Source organism: Hemiscyllium ocellatum, chromosome 22 (genome assembly GCF_020745735.1).
Source record: "Hemiscyllium ocellatum isolate sHemOce1 chromosome 22, sHemOce1.pat.X.cur, whole genome shotgun sequence".
NCBI lineage: Eukaryota > Metazoa > Chordata > Chondrichthyes > Orectolobiformes > Hemiscylliidae > Hemiscyllium > Hemiscyllium ocellatum.
The window spans coordinates 59,479,714-59,506,702 of record NC_083422.1 but is presented as its reverse complement, the minus strand read 5'-3'; the positions used below and the strand labels follow the sequence as shown (position 1 = coordinate 59,506,702).

Here is a 26,989-nt window from a genome sequence, read left to right as displayed (position 1 = left end):
GGCCCTTGGTTAGTTAGCAGATATGTGGGGAGTGATTAGATTAGATTAGACTCCCTACAGTGTGGAAACAGGCCTTTTAGCCCAACCAGTCCACACCGACCCTTGCAGAGTAACCCACCCAGACCCATTTCCCTCTGACTAATGCACCTAACACTATAGGCAATTTAGCAGGCCAATTCACCTGACCTGCACATCTTTGGATTGTGGGAGAAAACTGGAGCACCCAGAGGAAACCCACACAGATGCAGGGAGAACATGCAAACTCCACACAGACAGTCATCCAAGGCTGGAATCGAGCCTGGGACCCTGGTGCTGTGAGGCTGCAGTGCTAACCACTGAGCCGCACCAGTGCTTGCAAGGGTAGGACATCACGAGAAGGGTGTATTGAATGGAGGTACTGTGATAAATGTATGTAACAGTATTCAACTTCAAAAAGAATCGTAACATCAGGATAAACCAGAACAATATAATTCCCAACCAAAATAAAACAGAGAAGCTGTGGATGCTGAAAATCTGAAACAAAAAACAGAAAAAAAGGAAATCAAAGGTTATGGGGGGAAAGCTGCAAAATGGGTTTGGTAAACCTAGCAGCCATGATTGAATGGCGGAGCAAAATTGATGGACTGAAAGGCCTAAATTCTGCTCTTATGTCTTATGGTTTTATGGTCTAAATTGCTGGAGAAACTCAGCAGATCTGGTAGCATCTGTGGAGAGAAATCAGACTTAACGTTTTGAGTGCAGTGACCGTCCATTCTGAGGAAGGGTTACCGGACTCAAAACATTAATTCTGTTTCTCCTTCCACAGATGTTGCCTGAGTTTCTGCTGAGTTTCTCCAGCACTTTCTGTTTGTATTTGATAATGCCTGAGCACTACACTTACTTCCCCAAATGGTGAATGCTTCGTGAAACAGCCCAATTATTGTGTATGTTTGGTGCATCTTACCCCGGCATTAAATATTGGGCTCAAACTGCATTCCAGAGACATAATCTGAAACTTCAATACAACGCTGAGGGAGCACCACATTGTTGGAAATACCATCTTTTGAATGCAGCGTTAAATCAAGGGCCTATTTGGCCCCTCAGATAGACAAAAACACCTTGGCTGTTATTGTGCACCTCCATTACCTGCCATGTCCCCCTGTATGACACCATGAACTACACGTCCAAAGCAACATTTTGGCTGTGAGATGCATTGGTGTTTCCTATGATCAAGAGTATTAAGACAAATTCTTACTTTTAGCTGAACGCCAATGATAAACCTATGAAATCTGTCAGTCTTCCAGTGCAAGAAACTGCCCACAACTGACAACCATCTGAAGAAGGAGGAGTGCTCCGAAAGCTAGTGCTTCCAAATAAGTCTGTTGGACTATAACCTGGTGTGTGATTTTTAACTTTGTCCACAACTGGGTATTGTAGACCAGTACAATCCAAAATCAAGTCCCATATACTGTGATTGACTAAAGCTCAGGGTAGGTATTGCAAAGGACTAAAGAGGAAAGGTGATTGTTTGAAGTCTCCCTGTCTTAGTGAGGGACTAGAAACTCTATAAATTTCCCCAGTTCTTATGCACCAGGGAGTGTTAGAAGTGAAATGTAAATGCAAGTTGTAAATATAACCTGTATTTGTAACCACAGTGAAACACCTTGATGTACCATAGTGTCAGAGTTGAATACTATAACATATTTTTAATAAGTTTTATGAATACAATACATTTTTACAAAGAAAAGTCTTTTCTTTTTACTTCAGGTTGCAACGGGGAAATAAGATGTTCTCTACTCACGTCATTACCAGTGTCTCATCTCCTGGTTCACCAAGAACTCCGTCTACAAAGAGAGGAACTGAGGTAAAACTGTATTTACTCCAGCTCTGGCCTTCATCAAAACTCAACCTGGTTCCAACAAACAAAAACAGCAACAGCGTTAGATCGGTAGGTCATGGCAGAATGAAAAGCATTAACTGAACCAGCACAAATCACCTTCCGTTCACTACATGTTCAGTTAAACATAAAGTCTTGAGGGGGGTCTTGGCAGGATGAATGTGGGGGAGATAATTCCTCTTCTGAGACAATGTAGGACAAAGAGTCACTGTCTAAAAATCAGGGGTTACCCATTTAAAACATTTAAACAAATTTTATTCCTTTCGGAGGGTCACCGATACAGTAAGAATCATGTGGGATGTTCCAGATGGTGAGAGAGTCCAGAGCCAAGCATCTCTGTCTAAGCATATGGATTGGCCATTTCAGACTGAGATGAGGAAATTTTCTTCACTCAGAGAGCAGCGAGCCTGTGGAATTCACTACCAAAGGAAACTGAAGCCAAAATATTGTCACCTTCCAACTGAAAGATATTAAGGCTAAAGAGATCAAATAATATTTGGAGAAAGTGGGAAGAGGGGATTGAGTTGGATGATCAGCCATGATTATATTGAATGGAGCAGGCTGGAAGGGCCGAAAGGCCTCCTCCAGCTCCTATATTCTAAGTTTCAATGAGTCTTTGTAATTCTGATTGCTCTGTTATATACTTTAAACTGGAAAGTGTGTAAAAATGATTTACAAGATTGTTACAGAGATGAGAACATTTGAGTTATAAGGAGAGGCTGGGGCTGTTTTCCCTGTAGCGTCGGAGGCTGAGGGGTGACCTTATAGAGGCTTATAAAATCATGAGGTGCATGGATAGGTTAAGTAGACAAGGTCTTTTCCCTGGGGAGGGGGAGTGCAAAACTAGACGGCACAGGTTTAGAGTGAGAGGGGAAAGAGATAAAAGGGATCTAAGGGGCAACCTTTTCACACAGAGGGAGGTGCATGTGTGGAATGAGAGGAAGTGGTGGAGGCTGGTACAATCGCAGCATTTAAAAGGCATCTGGATGGGGACATGAATATGAAGGGTTTGGGGGGATATGGGCCAAGTATTGGCCAATGGGACTAGATTAGGTTGGGATATCTGGTCAGCATGGATGAGTTGGACCAAAGGGTCTGTTTCCTGCTATACATCTCTATGACTCTTTGACTTATTCAAAATAGAAGGGAGACAGAACATCAGTAACGATAGACCAGTTAACACCTGTCATTGGGAAGGTCTTCGATTTTATTCTGAGTGATGTAACAACAGAGCATTTAGAAACACATAGCATACTCGAGCAGAGGGGGGTAAATTCTTGTTAAGCTTTGGGGTGAAAGGTCATTGTGGAGGAGGTGGAGAACATGGGTTTGAAGTTGCAATCAGATTGGCGATGATTTATTGCACGGTAGAGACGGCTTGAGGCAATGACCGGCCTCCTCCTGCTGCTGATTTATCCATTTGTATGTCGATTGACTGATTGTAATTTAAAAGGTGAGCATCAAACAGGAAAAGGCTTCTGGCTATCACCATGGAAACAGCAGCAAGTTAACTCAAATAACTAGCTGATTGCAGGCTTGGCTTCTGTTACGTCATTCTGATTTGTTGTATTTTGATGCTGAAGTTTAGTTGTTTTTGATAGAACCTATTCTTGAAAAGAAGACAGGGACAAAATTTCAGATTTTTTAAGAAAGAATTGCAGGAATGAAATCAGTCTTGTTTTTTTCAAGGTTGGAAGAGCTGAGAGCTGTTGCTGGGATGAACGTTAGACGCTGGTGACAGAGAGACATTAAAGGAAGTCTGGAAATTTGAGATAAATTGGTTGAAGGCGTTCAGTCCATATCCACCGACTGATCTTTTCCATTTGCAATAAATGTAACACAAACTCCAGCAGATCAGAGGCAAGCTCAGACGACGAAAGCCCCTTGCCTTATTTGATCTAGAATCACAGTCGCTGTTCTAAGCCAGTTAAAACCGATCAACACCTTCCCCCAGGACAAACAGCTGATAACACAATGGTGCTCCTCAAAGCCTATAACTATGCAGGTAGTGTGGGCGATGCACAGGAATAATAATGTTCCTCTTGTTAGTGCAAGAGGAAATAACACGCCAGCATCCTGGAGACAGTAAGGACTGCAGATGCTGGAAGCCAGAGTCAGCAGATGTGGATGGAAAAACACAACAGCTGAGACAGCATCCGAGGGGTGGGAAAGTCAACGTTCCAGGCAGAATCCTCCGTTATTTATAGACTTGCCCCAACATAAAAACAGGAGTAAGACATTCAGCTCTCTCGTCATGGCTTGAAGCATATCCTGCCACTTAATAAGTTATCAGTCATTAGCTCCATCCATCTAGCATTTTTTTATTCTCTTGTGAGCTGGCCAGCATGTCCCTAGTTGCCCCTTGAGCAGCTGGGGGCGAGCTGCCATCTTGAGCTGTTGCAGTCCATGTGCTGTAGGTCCACCAATAATGCCCTTGGTAGGGATGGGGTGGGGGGGGGGAGGGGGCAGAATTTCAAGATTGTGACCCAGCGACAGTGAAGGAACAGTCATATATTTCCAAGTCAGGACAGAGAGTGGTTTGGAGGGGAACTTGCAGGTTCCCATATATCCTCCATCTTTGCCCTTGTCAATGGAAGTGCTTGTGAGTTTGGAAAGTGTTGTTTTAAGATCTTGGGTGAATTTCTACAGTGTGTCTGCTGCTGGTACACACTGCTGCTACTGAGTGTTGGTGGTGGAGGGATTGGATGTGTGTGAATGTGAGGCCAATCAAGCGGGGGCTGCTTTATCCTGGATGGTGTCAAGCTTCTTCAGTGTTGTTGGAAGCCTCCAGGCAAGTAGGGAGTGTCCCAACACACTCCTAACTTGTGCCTTGTAGGTGGGGTGTCAAGAGGAGTGTTACTCACTGTAATATTTTTTAATACCATTGATGAGCAATGATCCACTGATCTCTGATTTAAAAAGATTAATTTGTCTAGCACCTATTGTTCTTTTGTGAGAGGGAGTTTCATTTTTCTAGCACCCATTGCATGGAGAATTTGTTTTCACCTTCAGTCTCGAGTGGCCTCAGTATGGCTGACAATGGCTGGTCCTGGTTTCGAGATTTGCCTGAGACAATCTGTAAACCTCCCTGTCCCCAACCCCATGGGGGGAACTTTCTCTCTATCCTATTAATCCTTCTAAATTTGAAAACAAGATTTCCAACAATTGCCCCTTAAACTTTATTATCCGGGAATTCCAAATCTAGTCTCTGTAATCTTTCCTCTCAATCTACCTCTGAAAACCATGGTAGCATTTCCGCTCTGCAAGAATCTTCCACAGCCCTGCACACATCAGCCTAAGAAATGCATTCAGTGAAGACAGTTATTGCAAATTGAGGAGGGCTGATCCAACTCACAATGAGGAGATTCGGAGATTTTTAAAGGAGAAAAGGGATAGAGTGTTCGAGATGTTGGCTTGGATTTTCCAATGGTCAGATAGTCCTTAGTCTAGTGTAGATTGGAGTTGTGCATTAGAACCTCCACATTGGATCCCCCGTCGTAATAAACTCGAAAGGAATTGCTTGAGGAATTTTAGATTCCAATATACCTGGAACCCTCTGAAAATATCACTTCAACTGGAGAATTCAGTGAGTTACAGAATCATAGAGTCAGAGTCCTGATGAAATGAAGCAAAGTTTCTCAGGAAAGGTTAGACTAATAAAGGCGACTAACTCCTGAGTAACTATCCAACTGACTCCATACCTACATCACTCATCCCCAACTCCTGCTTCTCCCAAAGCACCAATACCCCAAACCCCGAGCTGGCACCATCCTGCCTCCCCAGGATCTGACAGTCTGACCCTGCTTTGCTCTAGCCCTGCTACCCTCTCCCACTTCTTCTCCTTGCCCATTCCTGGCAGGGAATTTCGGAATATGACAGCTGACTGCTGTGGGAAAGGATCTGGTTTGTTTTCCCATGAAAGCTCTGCACTCTGAGGGAGCTGTCAGAATGAATGTCCCACTCCATATTGCTGAAGGAGCACTGATTGGAATTTCCTGTCAGAAATGTGGAACTCCCTTCTTGCGTTAAAACAAAACAGAGTGGCCACATATGGGAGAGATGCTTCCTCCTCAGAAAGCCAGGCTTATGTTCCAACAATAATCACCAAGATGGTAGAAGACTGCTTCTCTTAGGGATGGACATGATGCAGATGTAGTCAAGGCAAAATCAATACACAGAAAGTGAATTTAAGTTTGGAGGATGGAGAATATAGAGATGGAGATGAGGTAGAGTGACATGAAGCTATAACGCAACTAAAATCAAGATGAGACGTTGTTTACTTTGACTTTTGTAAAGCATTTGATAAGGTTCTGAATGGTAGACTAATTAGTAAAGTTAGATCACATGGGATTCAGGAAGAGCTTGACAACTGGATACAAAATTGGCTAAATGGCAGGAGACTGGTGGTGGTGGTGGTGCGGGGTTGGTGCTTTTCAGACTGGAGGCCTGTGACCAGCAGTGTTCTACAGGGATTGGTGCTGGGTCTCCTCTTGTTTGTCCTTTATATAAATGATTTGGATGAGAATATAGGAGGCATTTTTAGCAATTTTGCAGATGACACCAAAATCAGTGTATCATGGACAATGGAGAAGGTTATCTAAGATCACAGAGAGGATCTTGATCAATTGGATCAATAGGCTGAAGAGTTTAATTTGGATAAATGTATTGTATTTTGGTAAAACAAACAGGGGCAGGGTTGAAACAATTAATGATAGGGCCTTGGGATAGTGCTATAGAGAACAAAGACCGGGGGACTCAGGTACATAATTGCTGACAATTTGTGTCATATAGAGACAGGGCAGTTAAGAAGGCATTTAGCATGCTTGCCTTTATTGCTCAGACTTTGAGTACAGGAGTCGAGGTATCCTGATGAGGTTGTACAGGATATTGGTGAAGCCTCTTCTGGAATAATGTGTCCAGTTTTGGTCATCCTGTCATTAGAGTAAGGATATAATTAAACTGGAAATAGTTATGAAAACAATTACCAGGATGATGCCAGGAATGGAGGGTTTGAGTCATAAGAATAGCTCAGATAGGTTGGGACATTTTTCACTGTAGTTTAGGAGGTTAAGGGCTAACCTTACAGGGGTTTATAAAATCATGAGGGACATAGATAAGGTGAATAGCCAAGGTCTTTTCTAAGGTGGGGAGTTCAAAACTAGATACCATACAATTTAGGTGAGATGAGAAAGATTTAATAAAGACATGAAGAACAATGTTTTTACACAGATAGTCATCAGTTTGTAGAATGAACTACCAGAGGAAGAGGTGAATACAGGTACAGTTACTACATTCAAAATAGTTTGGATTTGTTTATGAACAGGAAAGATTTCGAGGGATGTGGGCCAAATGCAGGCAAATGGTACTAATTCAGTTTGGGATATCTGCTAAAGACTGCTCTTGTCCTCTCCTTGCTCTTCTTAACTCTCTCTTTAAATCCTTCCCAGCTAATCTGTAATTCTCCATCGCCTCATCTGAACCATCTTGTCTCAATGTCACATAAGCCTCCCTCTTCCATTTAACAACAGATACAATTGCTTTAGTAAACCACGGTTTCCTTATCTTATCACTTCCTCCCTGCCTGACAGGGACATACCTATCAAGGACACGCAATATCTGTTCCTTAAACCAGCTCCACGTTTCAATTGTTTGGATCCCCTGCATTTTGCTACCCCATTCTATGCCTCCTAAGTCTTGCCTAATTGTAATATAATTGTCCTTACCCCATGTTCCCATCCATTTCCATCGTTAAACTAAACATAACTGAACTATGGTCACTCTCTCCAAAGTGCTAAATCAAACACATTACCCAGCACCAGACCCAGTGTGGCCTCCCCTCTTGTCGGCCCTTCAACATACTGTGCCAGGAAACCTTCCTGCACACAATGGACAAAAACTGATCCATCCGACGCTCTAGAGTTATAGCATTTCCAGTCAATTTTGAGGAAATTAAAGTCCCCCATAATGACCACCCTGTTCCTTTCACTCCTACCCAGAATCATTTTGCTAATCCTCTCTTTCACCTCCCTGGAACTCTGTGGAGGTCTATAAAAAACTCCAAGCAGAGTGACCTCTCCTCCCCTGTTTCTAACCTCAGCCCACACTACCTCAGTAGACGAGTCCTCATCAAAAGTTCTCTCAGCCACCGTTGTACTGTCCTTGACTAACAAAGCCACACCCCTCTTCCCCTTTGACCACCTTCCCTGATCTTAATGAAAGAGCTAAACCCTGGGACCTGCAATATCCATACCTCACCCTGCTCTATCCATTTCTCCAAAATGGCCACAACATCGAAGTCCCAGGTACCTATCCATGCTGCAAGCTCACCTACCTTATTTCAGATACTTCTGGCGTTGAAGTAGACACACTTCAAATCAGCTTGCTGTCTGCCGGCACATTCCTGTGACCCTGTAATCCTGTCAATGTCCTCCATACTCTCATCCTCCTGTGCACTGGAACTACACCTGAGGTTCCCATCCCCCTGCTGAGCTAGTTTAAACCCACCCGAATAGCACCAGCAAATTTCCCGCCCAGGATATTCGTACCTCTCCGGTTCATGTGATGACCATCTGTTTGTAGAGGTCCCACCTTCTCCAAAATGAGCCCCAATCATCCATAAACCTGAAACCCTCCCTCCTGCAGCCACGTGTTTAGCTGAGATCTCTCCCTATTCCTTGCCTCGCTATCACGTGGCATGGCTAACAATCCAGAGATAACAACTCTGTTTGTTCTAGCTCTCAGCTTCCAGTCTAGCTCCCTGAAATCCTGCCCTTACATCCCTATCCCGCTTTCTGTGCATGTTGTTGTTACCTACATGGACAATGACTTGGGGCTGGTCACCCTCTCCCTACAGGACCCCAAAGACATGATCCGAGACATCATGGACCTTGGCACCTGGGAGGCAACACACCAACTGTGACTCTCTTTTGTTTCCAACAAATCTTCTATATGACCCTCTAACTATTGAGTCCCCAGTGACTAACACTCTCCTCCTTTCCCCCCTTCCCTTCTGTGCAACAGGGACAGACTTTGTGCCTGAGTCCTGCGCCCCAATGCATACTCTTGGTATACATCGCATCATCCCCCGCCACTAACACCTCCTACAAACAAACCCCACTACCAGGGATATATTTCCCTCCCCACCCCTATCAGCGTTCTGAAGAGACCATTCCCTCTATGTCTCCCTTGTTAGATCCACACCCACCCAGTCCTGGCACTTTCCCCAGTCACCGCAGGAAGTGCAAAACACCTCTCCCCTCACCTCCGTCCAAGGCCCCAATGGAGCCTTCCACATCCATCAGAAATTTACCTGCGCCTCCACACATGTCATTTACTGTATCCGTTGCACCCCATGTGGTCTTCTGTACATTGGGGAGACAAGACGCCAACTTGCAGATCATTTCAGAGAACATCTCTGGGACACCCGCACTAACCAAGCCCACTGCCCTGTGGTTGAACACTTCAACTCCCCTTCCCACTCCGCCAAAGACATGCAGGTCCTGGGCCTCCTCCATCGCCAAACCCTAACCACCCGGTGCCTGGAGGAAGAACGCCTCATCTTCCGCTTTGGGACCCTCTAACCACACGGGATTAATATAGATTTAACCAGTTTCCTCATTTCCCCTCCCCCCACCTTATCCCAGTCCCAAGCTTCAACTTGACATCGCCGTCTTGACCTATCATTCCCACCTGTCCGCTCCACCCTCCTCTCCGACCTAGCTCCTTTTTGCCACTTTCATCGACCTATTGCACTCTCAGCTACCTCTCACTGACCCCGCCCCCTCACATTTATCTCTTAGATCCTTGGCCCACAAGCCTCATTCCTGATGAAGGGCTTGTGCCCGAAGTATCGATTCTCCTGCTTCTCGGATGCTGCCTGACCAGTTGTGCTTTCCCAGCATCACACTCTCGACCCTGACGCTCAGAGTTATACAAATCAAAATTACAAGCAGTCTGGTTCATCCTGAGGCCAGTGCAGAGTGAGGGACAGGACTGGAACAAAATGGAAGCCATTTTTGGGTTAGACCAAGATAATTTTATTACTGTTACCACCCTCACTCAGTTAATGTTGGATTCCCTTCCACCATCTTGCCCACACCCTCTCTCACCCAGCCCCAGTCAATGCTGAGCTCTCCATCCTTGGAATCTCCCTAACTCAGTATTTCATCAACCTCAAGTCATTATCAAGTACTGAAATTGTAGATAGTGACATTGGTCAAACATTCAAATAAGAGCAAAAATACTGCAGATGCTGGAAATCTGGAGAAACTCAGCAAGTCTGGTAGTATCTGTGGAGAGAAAAAGCAGAGTTACCATTTCAAGTCTGGAGTAAGACTCTTCAGAACTGAAAGGTGTTGTAAAATGTTTCTTAATGTACTTTTTTACAGAGGACGAGGAGGGGTGAGAGGAATAGATATTGTGGAGGTTCAGCTTAATAGTGGAGAAAGAGAAAACGAGATGTAAACTGGGTGTGAATTAACAGTGAAAGGAGAGAATGGATTGTCTCTACTAAGAGCAAAATAAACAAGATGCACACATGACAATACGTGGTGGAGGAGTGTGGGTTAATGGGGAGAGAATAAGGAAAATGAAGAACTAACGTCATATTAAGATACAGTGTAAGAACTCACAGCCTCGCTATGAAAACCCTACAACAGACTCAGCCAAAAACACATACGATTCAGCCCATCATTATTGCTTGTTGGAGTTTGCTGTGCACAAATTTGCATGTTTTCTGCATTACCACAGTGTCTACACTTCCAAAGTGGTCCATTGGCTCTCAAGCAGTTTGAAATATCCAGCAATTATGAAAGGTAATATGTTAATGGAAATCCTTTATTTGTTCTTTTTCAAACTATATCTCCTTCTGCTCTCCCAAGTATATGGTCACATGGCACTATCTTGAGGTAGAGCAGGCATGTGCGCGTCAATATTTATTCTTCCACAAAAATAAATAAGACTGATTATTTGGTCAGCACTATATTGCTGTTTGTGGAATCTTGCTGTGTGCAACATTCACATCTGCATTTCCTTTGGATCCACAGTAATTACACTTCAATAAGCAACTTGATTGGATGTCAAGTGGTTTGGGATGTGCGGAGTTCATGATAGGCTACTTCTTAGCTCTCTTCAATTTTTCTTTCTATGCACAATGTCACTGGAGCCTCCAGCCCCTAATTTGCTTGGATTTTTAAAACATGATTCTTTTATAGCATGAGGGAAATAAGGAAATGGACAATAATTGCTGCCCTTGCCCAGATCTCATCAACAAATTTAAAAAGAAGCACCATCAAAGGTTAAGGGTTTTCCTATTGTGCTGAAGAGTCAGACTCAACTTCAAAACGTTAACTCTGTTTCTCTCTCCACAGATGTTACCGCTCCTGCTGAGTTTCTCTAGCATCGTCTGTCCTTTATTCCACAAATTACCAAGTATGATGGGGATTATGGAACATGATGCCATCTTTCACTCAGGTCCAGGGTAACATGAAGGGTAAAGCATTTTCAGAGTATTTGGAGAGAGGCTAACTCCATGTACTTGCCCCAGCATTTAGTTTTCAGTAGTGGCATGCTTCATTCCTTTCAAAAGGACATCATTAGATTAGATTATTAGATTAGATTATTTACAGTGTGGAAACAGGCCCTTTGGCCCAACAAGTCCACACCGACCCGCCGAAGCGCAACCCACCCATACCCCTACATATACCCCTTACCTAACACTACAGGCAATTTAGCATGGCCAATTCACCTGACCTGCACATCTTTGGACTGTGGGAGGAAACCGGAGCACCCGGAGGAAACCCACGCAGACACGGGGAGAACGTGCAAACTCCACACAGTCAGTCGCCTGAGGCGGGAATTGAACCCAGGTCCCTGGCGCTGTGAGGCAGCAGTGCTAACCACTGTGCCACCGTGCCGCCCCAATAACCCTATGGTTTCTAAACATATATTACAATACTATTATCAGGATTGGTTAGCCCAGTTAGCTGGATGACTGGTTTGTAGGGATGCCAACAGCATGGGTTCAATCCCCACACCAGCTGAGATCACCATGAACCATGACCCTCAGATTAAACGACCAGCAGTCATCTCCCTGTAATGAGAGAGCAGCCCTCTGGTCCAGTGAAACTAAGGCAAATTTATCTTTCACAAGTGGACATCTAATTTGTGTTTAAAATGGAAAAAGCATAATGCTGTGGTAACTTTGCTGTCCAAACATTTACCATTTAAATGAGGAAAAACCTGTATTCGAAAACTTTATTTTCCAAATAGACAATTTCTAAAGAAGGGTCACGGACCTGAAATGTTAAGTCTGCTTTCTCTCCACAGACACTGACAGACCCGCTGAGCTTTTCTGGTAATTTTTTTAAATTTACAACATCCACAGTTTGTTAGGTTTTTATTTCTGTTTATTTGAAACTGTAAGTGCAATGTCACAATGGCAGGGATTTTCTGATATGGAGTGCACAATGAACACAAAAGCAGATACAAAGAAGATTGTTCATAAGTCATTGAAGACCAATGGGGTATATAGATGGTGACATCTTGTAAAATGTCCACATTATAGAGGAGGAAGTGCTGGATGTCTTGAAATGTATAAAAGTGGATAAATCTCCAGGACCTGATCAGGTGTACCCTAGAACTCCGTGGGAAGCTAGAGAAGTGATTGCTGAACCCCTTGCTGAGATATTTGTATCATCGATAGTCACAGGTGAGGTGCCAGAAGACTAGGGGTTGGCTAACGTGGTGCCACTATTTAAGAAAGGTGGCAAGGAAAAGCCAGGGGACTATAGACCAGTGAGACTGACTTCAGTGGTGGGCAAGTTGTTGGAGGGAATCCTGAGGGACAGGATGTACATGCATTTGGAAAGGCAGGGACTGATTAGGGATAGTCAACATGGCTTCGTGTGTGGGAAATCATCTCTCACAAACATGACTGAAGTGAGAAGTAATGAAGAGGATTGATGAGGGCAGAGTGGTGAGCATGATCTATATGGACTTCAGTAAAGCGTTCAACAAGGTTCCCCATGGAGACTGGTTAGCAAGATTAGATCTCATGGAAACCAGGGGAAAACTAGCCATTTGGATACAGAACTGGCTTAAAGAGAACAAAGAACAAGGAACATTTATAGCCCAGGAACAGACCCTTCACCCCTCCAAGTCTGAGCCAATCCAAATCTACTGTTTAAACCTATCGCCCAATTCCTAAGCATCTTTATCCCTCTGTTCCCCACTTACTCATGCATCTGTCCAGACCCACCTTAAATGAATCTACCATGCCTGCCTCTACCACCTCTGCTGGCAATGCGTTCCAGGCACCCACCACCCTCTGTGTGTAAAGTACTTGCCAGGTGTATCCCCCTTAAACTTTTCACCTCTCACCTTGAACACGTGACCTCTCATTATTGAAGCTCTCACCCTGGGAAAAAGCTTATCTCTATCTAACCTGTCTATATCCTTCATCATTTTGTAGACAAAATATATTTTTTCACACTGGGAGAATGTGCAAACGCCACACAGTCACCCAAAGCTGGAAACAAACTCAAATCCCGAGCATTGTGAGGCAGAAGTGCTAACTTCTGTGCCATCATGCCACTCCCCCTGTCAGGCAAATCAACAAAGCTTGAAGGTAGAAGACAGGTGGTGGTGGTGGAGGGTTGTTTTTCAGACTGGAGGTCTGTTACCAGTGGCTTATCACAAGGATCGGTGCTGGGTCCACTGCTGTTCATCATTTGTATAAATGTTTTAGATGTGAACACAGGAGATACAGTTAGTAAGTTTGCAGATGACACCAAATTTGGAGGGGTCATGGACAGTGAAGAAGGTTACCCCAGATTACAATGGGATCTTGATCAGGTGGGCCAATGCGCTGAGGAGTGGCAGATGGAGTTTAATTTAGATAAATGTGAGGTGCTACATTTTGGAAAGGCAAATCAAATCAGTTCACTATATATTTAATGGTAAGGTCCTGGGGAGTGTTGCTGAACAAAGAGACCTTGGAGTGCAGGTAGATATTATAGTGAAGAAGGTGTTTGGTATGCTTTCCTTGATTGGTCAGTGCATTGAGTATAGGAGTTGGGAGGTCATGTTGCGGCTATACAGGACATTGGTTAGACCATTTTTGGAATATTGCCTGCAATTTTGGTCCCCTTCCTATCGGAAAGATGTTGTGAAACTTGAAAGTGTTCAAAAAAGATTTACAAGGGTGTTGCCAGGGTTGGAGGATTTGAGCTATGGGGAGAAGATGAATAGGCTGGGGCTGTTTTCCCTGGAGCATTGGAGGCTGAGGGGTGACACTATAAAGACTTATAACATCATGAGGGGCATGGATATAGTAAATAGACAAGGTCTTTTCCCTGGGGTGAGGGAGTCCAGAACTAGAGAGCATTGATTTTGGTTGAGAGGGAAAAGATTTAACCGGGACTTAAGGGGCAATTTTTCCATGCAAAGGGTGGTGCGTGTTTGGAATGAGCTGCCAGAGAAAGTGGTGCAGGCTGGTACAATGACAACATTTAAAAGGCACCTGGATGGGTATATGAAGAGGAAGGGCTTGGAGGGATATGGGCCAAGTGCTGTCAAATGGGACTGGATTAATTTAGGACAACTGGTCAGCATTGAAGAGTTGGACAAAAGGGTCTGTTTCTCTGCTGTACATCTTTATGACTCCATGACTCTCTGACTCTATATGCAGGAATATAGAATGGAGGTTAAAGTCAGATTGGTCATGATCTTATTGGTAGGGAGAGCAGGCTCAAGGGGCCAAGTAATGTACTCTTGTTCATTGTTTAGATCAAAGTGGTGCTGGAAAAGCACTGCAGGTCAGGCAGCATCCGAGGAGCAGGAAAATCGATGTTTTGGGCAAAAGTCCTTCATCAGGAATCCTGATGAATGGTTTTTGCCCGAAACGTCGATTTTTCTGTTCCTCAGATGCTGCTTGACCTGATGTGCTTTTCCAGCACCACTTTGATCTAAACTCTGGTTTCCAGCATCTGCAATCCTCACTTTTGCCTACTCTTGTTGATTGGATTGGAAACAGCACAACCAATCACATGGATCAGGTGATTTGGGAATGTTGCAATGGGACTTTGTTGTATTTGAGCATATTGGGAAAGGAAATCCTGGGCTCTGGATAAAATGAGGGAAAAAGTGCAAGATTTGGGAGAATTGGCCATGGATTTGTAGCAAGTGCGGCAGAAGTGGCAGGAATAGGAGAGTGTTTATTTAACTGCAGCAATCTTGCTGTGTGGGAGAAGCTCAGAACGGGAGCACCCAGTTAAAAGAGGATTGTATTCTCTAAGAGTTTGGTGCCTCCAGATAAGATTTTAAAGTTCCTGCCCACCATCTATCCCACAGCAAAAGGAATTCCAACACATCAAGTATTATATCTATAATTCACAGGATGTTGGCATCACTGATTGATGCCAATATTGACTGCCCATCCCTCAATGCACAGGAGGGTAGTAAAGAGGCTGTGGCTCTGGAGTCACATGTAGGCCACACCAGGTAAGGATGACAGTTACATTCCTTAAATGACATTTAGGTCATGATCAGATAGGTTTTTCAGTGACATTGATTTCAGGGTCATCAGTAGACTCCTAATTCCAGATTTTATAGAATTCAAATTTCATCATCCACCAGGGTGGGATATATGAACAGCAGATTATGGGTTCTCTGAATTAATAGTCTAGCAGCAATACCTCTAGGCCATGGCCACCAAACAAAGGAGGTGAAGATACTCCTGGTGTTCAGATTTTGATATTGTTTTTTAAATACTCGGCCAGGATGGTCCTTTAATTCCTTCAGGGGGTCAGTTTATATCTTAAATGTGGCTAATGTTGTATGAGTGTGCATGCTTCCTGCAGTTCAGTCTTGAAACAGGTCACAGCAATGCAGATTGCTGCCCGGACAGGGAATACTCCCCTCATTACCGCAGTTTTAGCACCTTTTACCCACTGCCAGGACAATAAGAAGAGGGACCAATTACCATAGATGTCGGATTGGCTGTGGTGTGTGTTTAATGGCCACAAGCGCACCTCCCTGGTCCAGGAACAGAACGCTATGCTCCTCGTCAAAAACCTGTGAATGAGAGCAAACACAAACCAATCAGCACCATCTACAAGAAAGTAGCACCGTGTAGAAACTATCACTGGTTAGGAGTGAAAGAAAAGACATCTCAACAACTACTGTTGAAATCGCTATCATCTTATCTGAGTTACATTTTCCTTTTGGTATTTGCCTCTTCAATCTGGGCAACTGAGAACTTTTACAATGAGCTACAAATGCAAATATTGATAAGAAATCAGTTTTCTGTTTATACAGGGAGGCATACTCTCTGACTCTAAATCTAAATGAATCATTTCTTATTTTTTTAAAAATTGGAGTTTATTAAACGTAAAGCAAATACAGGACCATCTCCTGAGATGTTCCACAAACAGTTTTCAAATACAACACTCAGTCCATGATGTATTTGACTCATCGCACATGACCCAAACTGATGCTTACGTGTCACAAATGGAAGCTAAGATTACCCATGTTGCTCAGCTGGAGTGCAACTGCCCTATTCGCTCGAGTGAACAGTAACTTTCTCATTTAACAGTCCCAGCCCACTCTGCCTTCATTCGCACTGCAGTAATAGCTGGGGCTGCACTCTGTTTTATTGGCTGCATTTGTTATGGCTAAACACTGAAGTGCTGAACAAACCATGAAATCCATCAATGTCTGTGTGTGAAACAGCGATATATTTCGCAGGGGTTCCTGACTTTGTGGCAATTGATGGGCTGGGCGACAACGGTAGTTCATAAACAAGAATAATTTATGTCAGCGAAGGCTCCCAAAGATGCCTGCCTTCTCCCTGATACAGAATGATAATGTGTCTGAGCACAGAAATAGGCCATTTATCTGACCATATTGTTTGTCCATCTGCAGACAGATAAGGTATTCTGAAACATTTCTAATTTTGATGGAGAACCCTCTTTCTTCCTTCTTCTGAATATGTAAAATAATTACATTCTCCAAAATACTCCTAATGAATCATTTCTTAAGAAAAATCATCAAGCCAGCAGAGAAAAATCTGCTCATTGAAGGGAATGTCAACAACTGGATGAGTATTTGCTGAGAAGTGGCTTTGATGGATCTACAATTACTTCCACTCAGACAACCGCTCATCATGCTGAAATGTTTCAAAGCATTTTTTGAAATGCAAGAACTGTTGTTATAAGGATACAGTAAATAGGCATAAATATTGACACAGATAAACCAGCTCTCTCTGACTGCAACAGCTGCATGTGGAGGCAAAGCTGGATCACAATACTGGCCAACAGAGAAAAAACACAGTCTGACCTTCTCTCAACTTCATGGGTTGAGATGGTTAAAGGTGAAATGCAGCCAGCTGTAAAAAAAATAAATGGAAGCTAATGTTCCAGAGATTTCAGAAGTCACAGCTTTCAGAGATGCACCTCCTGAATCAGAACATTGTGGGTTCAAGGCTGACTTAGGAATTAAGCAGTTAGAGTGAACTGGCTGGGCTAAAAGAGATTTGGATTGTCAAAGGTGCTTATTTCTGGATGAAACAATAATCTGTATCTATCATTCACATGATGTAAAGGATCTTATAGCACTATATAGTGAAGAATAAGAGGGGCGTTCAGAGTTCTTGAGCACCATCAAAGCACCTTAACTCAGTACTTTTGGCTTGGTCAGTTTGTTGCACTGAGAGTGACTGCTGATGCCGAAGTGCAATTGAGATCAACTATCCCGATATAAAGCAGAAAAGGATAGTGGACATTCTGGCTCTGCGTTCTGTAGTTTGATGCTGCCTTTGTTTGCTGATTGAGTCAGCTTCCATTCATGATTAGTTACTGCCCCCCTACAACGTCTCCACATCGCCGTTACCTGTCTCCAGGTGTTCCCTGCATCTGATGAGATGAACATGCCTCCAGTGTGACTTTCCTCATCTGTTATGAGCTCAGCGCCGATGTTGCCTGAAATTCAAGCAAAGCTACTAAGTATCAGCCATGGTTACAAATAAAAACCCAAGGTTACAACTCAGCGATCCCTTAAGACTGGAAAATATAAGCACAAAGGAAGGAAAGGAAAGAAATACTTCTATTTCTATGGCACCTGTCACCTTGCTCAGGATCTCCCAAGGTGTGCATTCCCCTCTCCACCCCAAAATCAGACATCTGTTGTGTTTTTGTTGTGACTGTTATAAAAATCACTACAATAGTAGGGCTAGCTCTGATAATAGGACACTGATGTGAAATGCTAATCCTGTTTCTCTCTCCACTGATGCTGCCAGATCTGTTGAGCATTTTCCCCCATTTGAAGATGGTTAGGTTAAAAGTTAAAAATGAAATATAGGGGCCTTTCACTGACAGAGAAGTCCTGATCAAGAAACTTTTCAATCTCCCCTTTTCAGACTTTTCAGAATGACTTTCTCAGCTACTGAGAGATGTCCGTTCTGTCATACATATCCGAGTGTCAACGGACAGGCAAAAGCCACATGAGTTTTCCAGGGGTCGGTAGCTCGTTTTTATCTACTTTTCGCCAATTCCAGTGAATGCCTGGGATTTCACTGGTTAACGCTGGCCTCATCGTTTCTTGGTTCGAGATTTTAAAAAATTGCCGATGCTGGAATCCAAGGTAGACAGGCAAGAAGCTGGGAGAACACAGCAAGGCAGGCAGCATCGACAGGCAGGAGGCTGGGAGAACACAGCAAGGCTGGCAGCATCGACAGGCAGGAGGCTGGGAGAGCACAGCAAGGCTGGCAGCATCGACAGGCAGGAGGCTGGGAGAACACAGCAAGGCAGGCAGCATCGACAGGCAGGAGGCTGGGAGTGCACAGCAAGGCAGGCAGCATCGACAGGCAGGAGGCTGGGAGTGCACAGCAAGGCAGGCAGCATCGACAGGCAGGAGGCTGGGAGAACACAGCAAGGCAGGCAGCATCGACAGGCAGGAGGCTGGGAGAGCACAGCAAGGCAGGCAGCATTAGGAGGTGGAGAAGTCGATGTTTCAGGTTACACTCAAAACGTCGACATCTCGCCCTCCTGATGCTCCCTGGCCTGCTGTGTTCTTCCACCCTCCTGTTTGTCATTGTGTCTTGGGCAGGCAAGAGTCTAACTGAAAGCAAAGGACCTCTTCCAGCGCACCTGCTGATCATTAAAATGGTGAAGAGACCAAACATATACATTTGGGACTTGATGTAAGAAGTGTTACAGAGAGGTATTTTATCTAAATTCCCTGTGAAATATTATACCAGAGTCTGTGAAACAAAGGGTCATTGGAAAGTAGGACTGTTTGCATTGAGCAAATTCCAGCCCAGTTAAGGTGAGGTGCCAAGTGAAAACTCAGCATATTTCTGACAGAGCAAGGGAGGAGAAACTTCTTTGTTGGCAGATTGCCTCAAGCAGTGTGGAATATGTTACTTGCCTTTCCATGAATCTTCTTGGCTCAGATTTCAATCGTGGAAAATAAAGTGTGGAGAGCAAACAACTTTCAGAAAGTACCAGCGAGCATCTCGCAGATTGCAGGAATGATAACCAGGAGCATTGCAACACGCTCAGTTGAGCTTTCAATGAAAGCAGACTGCTTGGGTTTCCTAATGCAGCACTGATGTGTTCTAAAGTTATGCAAGGTCAAGAAAGCTTTATTCCTGGCCTCAGCTAAGTTAGCAGTTTCCAATGAGGATGCTGGACAGACCATGCAATTGAGCTAAGAACCTAGAGGCAAGGGAAGTGAAAAAAAAAATCAACTGCTGTTCTTGGTCTGGAGCACAATCCAGTGAATTCTGTGTAACAATTTCATGATAGTTTTTGCAATGGTGAAAGTAGATTCAGAATCCATTAAATCTGTCAGTTCTCACTGTCCAGCTGATGGATGGCTCATTGAGTCAGGTACAATGACTGCCATACCCTCAAAGAATTGTTCCCAAATAGCATCACGGTTACTTGATTGAGCAGAGAAGTCATTGCCCTTGTCACAGTCTATAGTGCGCTGGGAATGCAGCTACTTCCAGGAGGTATAAAGTTGTTGTGTCTTCCAGTGTTAATTTGACTTGTTATGCCTGATGTCCTATCAGCCAGAGGGGAGTATGCGACTGCGCGTCAAAAATCATGCAATTAAAAAAACTCTGAAAAGAGTGGAGAAAATTGTATCAACCTTCAAATTGATTCAATACCTGAGGCCACAATGATACCAGGTGCAGAGTCCTTGCTGCCGATGTTCCCTGATGTGTAGGGATTCTGTGCCACGTTCAAGTGTAGATTCAAAGAGCAGTACGGCTGCAACCAGAAGGGAACGAGTTGATTCAACTAAATCTCAGTCACATCAAACACAAACATTTATAACTGTATCAAAAAAGTCTGGAACCTTTTAAGATATAAGCATGCCAAATTTTCAGGGTTTCGAAGCAGGGAATGCATTATCCAGGATAAAGCGATTCGTGGGATTTGATTGATATTAAGTGGGATGGAACTCATACCTCTCCATCCTCCCTAATGCATGCTGTTTGCACTACACATTAAAAATTAATTTGACCAAGTTGTAAAGATTATGTGTTTAATGGTGCGCTTTATTCCTTCATGATTTGGTTTCAGTGTCGTGCGAAGCAGACTGGAGCCTCATCATAGCTTAACATTGTTCGTGCTTTGAACATCCAGTTCAGATGAATTTTTAAAAGAGGATCCAAGCCTCTGAGACACGGAATGAGGTGATGGTATCATCGGTAGGAAAAGAAATGGCATAACTGTTGCCACAGTGAAAAGAGATGGAGAGAGAAAGAGAGACATAGACAGAATGTTTCTTATTGTTCCACAGTAAATGAAAGAAAAGAGGATTTTTAAAATAATTTGCATGTTGCAGTGACAAACTTTTTCCGTTATTAGCAGAAATTCATTTTGGAGCAAATCCAGTGGGATATCCTGTCATTGACGATCTCCTTTCACTGAATTAGGAAGAAACTGTCTCTCTGTGATGCCAATGAAAGACAATATTACCTGAAAAGGATTCTTAAAAACATAGGCTTTACACCTTAAAGAGCCATTACTGGAAGGAAAGGCAAAATTTGTCCCCTTGCAATGTCTTTCTTGGGCTGAAAGTACTTGACAGTTTTTGCATTACTTCTGGAAAATAGTCTGTTGTTATAGCAACCAGCACTTTCTTTTCTTTGCGTGATGAACTCTGATGTTCAAATTGGGAGATTCAACACTTTCTGTTCTTTTATCTAATGTGACCTGATACTATCTCCATGGCCCAGTGACTAACTTACTCATTTTTAAGGAATTGATGCAGTTAATCAGCAACTCACAGGATTTATTCCCTGCCTGGCCATTGTTTTGATGGAGCTAGTCATTTCTGTCAAAGAGGGAAAGAGCTGACTCAAGGCTTGCACTTGTTTCTCTTGGAACCAAATTGTAAGCAGATAGTTAGGAAAGAACGACACATAATGCCTTCATGTGCCTAATTTGATTGACATGATATGGAGGTGTCAGTGTTGGACTGGGGTGGACAAAGTTGAAAATCACATGACAGCAGCTTTTGGAGTACTGCTCCTTTGTCAGGTAGCTAGCTAGTGCTTCCAAACAAACCTGTTAGACTATAACCTGGTGTTGGGTGATTTTTAATTTATATGAGTAAGGTGTTGATTTGAAGACAATTAGACACAGCAGCAGAAGTAGGCCAGTCAGCCCACTGGGTCCACTCCACTATTCTACGAGATCAGAGCTGATCTGATGCTTTCCTGCTTTTACTCCTTAACCCTCACTGATTAAAAATCTGTCTATCTCAGCAGAGAATGTGCGTAACAACGTAGGTTTGGCAGCCCCCATTCAGTAAACAGTTCCACACATTCACTAACTGGAGAGAGAAGCAATTCCCTCTGGTCCTGGATTCTCCCACAAGAAGAAGCAACATCTACTCTGTCAAACCCCCAAGGAATCATGTATGTTTTAATAAGGTTATCTCTCACACTTCTAAATACCAATGAGTAAAAGCCCAATGCACTCAACTGCTCCTCTTGAGAAAGTTCATCTACTCCTGGGTTTAACCTACTGAACCTTCTCTGGACTGCCTCTGCCAGTACATTGTAACTTTGTTAAGACCCAAAATTGTTCCCAGTATTCTAGCTGTTGTCTAAGTAGTGCCTCATTAGTTTTAGCAAGACATCCTTAATTTTAAACTCCATTCCCTTTGACATAGAGGCCAATATTCCATTCGTTTTCTTATTACATTCAGAAGTTGCAATGATAACCTCATCAGTGCATAACCTCACAATTCCCTATTTTATGTTCCCTCTGCCTAGTTTTCTCTCATTCACTGAACAATGGCCTTCTTCAGCCTCTTTGTATTACCCTCACATTTGCATTCCTATCCATCCTTGTGTCATCCCCTATCTAGGATATCTTGTAACTAATATGGGCCAACACTGATCCCTGTGACTCTCCATTAGTTGCAGGTTGCCATCATGTAAACACTCCCCCTGTAATTCTCAAGGCTAAAGGAGTCAAGGGTATTGGTGGGGAAATGATGGAGAAGGCTCAAAGATTTGAACTCATTAACGCAGAGGGATAGAGAGGCCAAGTCATTGAGGGTCTTTGTGACAACAAAAGATAGGCTCTTGATTGAACATAGAACAGTACAGCATAATACAGGTCCTTCGACCCTCAATGTTGTGCCAGCCTTCTTTCCTACTCTAAGATCAAACTAACCTACATACCCTTCATTATACTCAGTTCCATGTGCCTATCCAATAGTCACTTAAATGCCTCTAATGTATCTGACTCTACCACCACTGCTGGTAGTGCATTCCATGCACCCACCACTCTCTGTATAAAGAACCTGCCTCTGACATCTCCCATATACCTTCCTCCAATTATCTTAAAACTATGCCGCTCATGATAGACATTTCTGCCCTGGGAAAATGTTTCTGGTTATCCACACTATCTGTGCCTCTCATCATCTTGTATACCTCGATCAAGTCACCTCTCATTTTTCTTCACTCCAATGTGAAAAGCCTGATCTCCCTCAATTGTTCTTCATCAGACATGCCCCCAAGTCCAGGCAACATCCTGGTCCATCTACTCTGCACCCTCTCTAAAGCTTCCACATCTTTACTAATGAGGTGACTAGAACTGAACACAATATTCCAACTGTTGTCTAATGAGGATTTTATAGAGCTGCAGCATAACCTCGTGGCTCTTAAACACAGTCCCCCCGTTAATGAAAGCCAACACCATACACCTTCGTAAGGGGATCAAAAATTATAGGAGAAAGCAGGAGAATAAGGTTGAGGAACATATCACCCATGATTGAATGGCTGAGTAGGCCTGATGGGCTGGTTCTGCTCCTTTATCTTATAACTATCGTCTGCTCCTGGTCCTATTTTCGGTGTTTGTAAGAGCATTATTTCCAGTACTGCATTAAATGCATTTTTGATCAACTGCTTCCTCTTTATCTACCTTGCTTGCTACTTCCTCAACAAATCCTAAAATCATTGTCAGACATGATTTCCCCTTCAGGATGCCACACTGGTTCTGCTCGAGTATGCAATGTGTTTCTAAATGCTCCGTTGTTACATCATTCAGAATAAAATCGAAGACCTTCCCAATGACAGATGTTAACCGGTCTATCATTACTGATGTTCTGTTTCTCTTCTTTTTTGAATGGGTCACAGAGTCATAGAGATGTACAGAAGGAAACAGTCCTTTTGGTCCAACTCATCCATGCTGACCAGATATCCCAACCTAATCTAGTCCCATTGGCCAATACTTGGCCCATATACTCCCAAAACCTTCCTATTCATATACCCATCCAGATGTCTTTTAAATGCTGCAATTGTACCAGCCTCCACCACTTCCTCTCATTGCACACATGCACCTCCCTCTGTGTGAAAAAGTTGCCCCTTAGGTCCCTTTTATATCTTTCCCCTCTCACCCTTTAGTTCTGGACTCCCCCACCCAAGGAAAAGACTTTGTCTATTTACTCTATCCATGCCCCTCATGATTTTATTAATCTCTATAAGGTCGCCCCTCAGCCTCCGACACTCCAGGGAAAACAACCCCAGCCTGTTCAGTCTCTCCTTATAGCTCAAACGCTCCAACCCTGGCAACATTCTTGTAAATCTTTTCTGAACCCTTTCCAGTTTCGCAACATCTTTCCAATAGGAAGGAGACCAGAATTGCATGCAATATTCAAACAGTGGCCTAACTAATGTCCTGTACATCCGCAACATGACCTCTCAACTCCTGTCCTCAATATTCTGACCGATAAAGGAAAGCATACCAAACACCTTCTTCACGATCCTATCTACCTGAGACTCCCCCACTTTCAAGGAGCTATGAACCTGCACTGCAAGATCTCTCGGCTCAGCAACACTCCCTGGGACCTTACCATTAAGTATATACGTCCTGCTAAGATTTGCTTTCCCAAAATGCAGCACCTCCCATTTATCTAAATTAAATTCCATCTGCCACTCAGCCCATTGGCCCATCTGATCAAGATCCCGTTGTAATCTGAGGTAACCCTCTTCACTGTCCAGTACACCTCCAATTTTGATGTCATCTGCAACCTTATACAATGTTACATTGGCAATGTTCCAGTCTTCTGAGCCTTCCCAGAATCTAAGGAGTCTTGAAAGATTACTCCCCGGGCATCTGCTGTCTGTGTGGCTTCTTCTTTTAATATCCTTGGATACAACTCATCAGGTCCAGAGAACCCAATGCCTTTAGCCTCATTAGCTTCCTGAGAATTTATTCTCCTTGTTATAGCTATTTTATTTTAGTGCTCTTCTATTTTTTCCTTTGATTATTTAATCATTTTGGAATGTGGTTTCTACTGTCAACGCTGTGACAAAATATTTATTTCACTTCTATTTCCCACTTTCCCATCATTTTATCCCCATCAAGGGTCCAGTGCTCATTTTCGCTTCTGTCTTTTTATAAATTAGAAAAAACTCACACTATCCCTTTTGAAAATATTTCTTCCTATTTTACCCTCAGAGTCTAATTTCCCTTTTTTTTGGTTGTCTTCTTTAGTATTTTAACACTTTCGCAATTCTTTGGATTACCACTTATCTACAGCAAGTTGTATATTCTATTCTCTCAATTTAATTCCATCCTTAACTTCCTTGATTAAACACGATTGGTTTATCCCCTTCCTAGAATCCTTCTTCCTCACTGTGCTACATCTTTCTGTGAGTCATGAGCATTGTTCATGAATTATCTTGATTGTTAAACTCTTTTCCCATGCCACTCTTTCCTTTGTCAATGCCCCTCTTAAATTTAGCACAGATATTTCTGAATTGAAGAGTGTGGTGCTAGAAAAGCACAGCCAATCAGGCAGCATCCAAGGAGCAGGAGAGTCAACATTTCGGGCATAAGACCGTCATCCTGATGCCGGATGCTGCCTGACCTGCTGTGCTTTTCCAGCACCACACTCTTGACTCTGATCTGCAGTCCTCACTTTCTCTAACAGATATTTCTGACCAAAATTTCTCACTCTCAAACTGAATGCTATATTCCACTGTGTTCTGGTCACTGCTTCCCAAGGGACCATTTACTCTGATATTATTTATTAAGCCTACCTCATAAAACATTACCAGATTCAAAATAACCAGGTCCTTGGTTGGATCCACAAAATTTTGTTCTTGGAAAATATCCCAAATACACTATGACTTTTACTTCATGTTTACATCTGCCAAATTAATTTCCCCAAGTTAAATGAACATTAAGTCATCACAATGAATGTACGTCCATTTTTACATTCCCTCAGCTTTATTTTATGTCCAACACCATAGTTGATGTTAGGAGTCTCATTGACTACTTCCATCAATGCCTTTTTCCCTTATTTATTTCTTTATTCCACCATATGGATTGAACATCATTTCTTGCTGTGGTACACATTCCATCTCATACTAACAATTGTCCCTTCTTCCTGCCTGTCTTCTACACCATATCTCCATAATGGCAATAAGATCACACATTAACTTTTTTTTGTGCCATTAATTCATTTATTTTGTTTCAAATGACAAGTAAAGAGCCATTCATTTTCTATTTTAACCATCCTTTCCCCTTTTACCTTTCTTGCTGTTATATTTAACATGTTTGTACAATCAGTCCCATCTTGTACACTGCTATCGTTATGTAAATAACTGACCTGCAATGCTGTTTTATCCTTTTAATTCATACAACTACACAGGCTTTTTGTGAACACAGATGACACCAAAATTGGAGGTGGAGTGGACAGCGAAGAGGGTTGCCTCAGATTATAACAGTATCTTGATCAGATGGGCCAATGGGCTGAGAAGTGGCAAATGGAGTTTAATTCAGGTAAATGCGAGGGGCTGCATTTTGGGAAAACAAATCGTGGCAGGACTTCTACATTTAATGGTAAGGTCCTAGGGAGTGTTGCTGAACAAAGAGACCTTGGAGTGCAGCCTCATAGCTCCTTGAAAGTAGAGTCGCAGGTAGCTAGGATAGTGAAGAATGAGTTTGGTGTGCTTTCCTTTACTGGTCAGAGTATTGAGTACAGGAGTTGGAAGATCATGCTGTGACAGTACAGGACATTGGTTAGGCCACTTTTGGAATATTGCATGCAATTCTGGTCTCCTTCTTATTGGAAAGATTTGTGAAACTTGACTGAAAGGGTTCAGAAAAGATTTACAAGGATGTTGCCAGGTTTGGAGGGTTTGAGCTATAGGGAGAGGTTGAACAGGCTGGGCTGTTTTCCCTGGAGCATCGGAGGCTGAGGAGTGACCTTGTAGATGTTTATAATATCATGAGGGCCATGGATAGGATAAATAGACAAGGTCTTTTTCCTGGGGTCGGGGAGTCCAGAACTAGAGGACATAGTTTTAAGGTGAGAGGGGAAAGATTTAAAAGAGACCTAAGGGGCAACTTTCTCACGCAGAGGGTGGTATGTGTATGGAATGAGCTGCCAGAAGAAGTACAATTGCAACATTTAAAAGGCATCAGGATGGGTATATGTATAGGAAGGGTTTGGAGGGATATGGGCCGGGTGATGGCAGGTGGGACTAGATTGGGTTGGGATATCTGGTCAGCATGGACGAGTTGGACTGAAGGGTCTGTTCCCGTGCTGTACACCTCTATGACTCTGTGACCTGAT

The 26,989-nt window shown here is 43.2% G+C and overlaps 1 protein-coding gene across 1 annotated transcript in view; it reads right to left on the bottom strand.

The window, feature by feature from the left end:
* LOC132826396 (VPS10 domain-containing receptor SorCS1-like) overlaps nucleotides 1-26,989 on the bottom strand; it is an 815,604-nt gene that overhangs the window by 177,223 nt on the left and 611,392 nt on the right. Inside the window, exons 12-15 of the mRNA XM_060842288.1 lie at nucleotides 20,049-20,151; nucleotides 17,765-17,853; nucleotides 15,858-15,949; nucleotides 1,781-1,888 (exon numbers count right to left, since the gene is read on the bottom strand). Coding sequence (XP_060698271.1) covers nucleotides 1,781-1,888; nucleotides 15,858-15,949; nucleotides 17,765-17,853; nucleotides 20,049-20,151 — 392 coding nt within the window. The remainder of the gene's footprint in view (nucleotides 1-1,780; nucleotides 1,889-15,857; nucleotides 15,950-17,764; nucleotides 17,854-20,048; nucleotides 20,152-26,989) is intronic.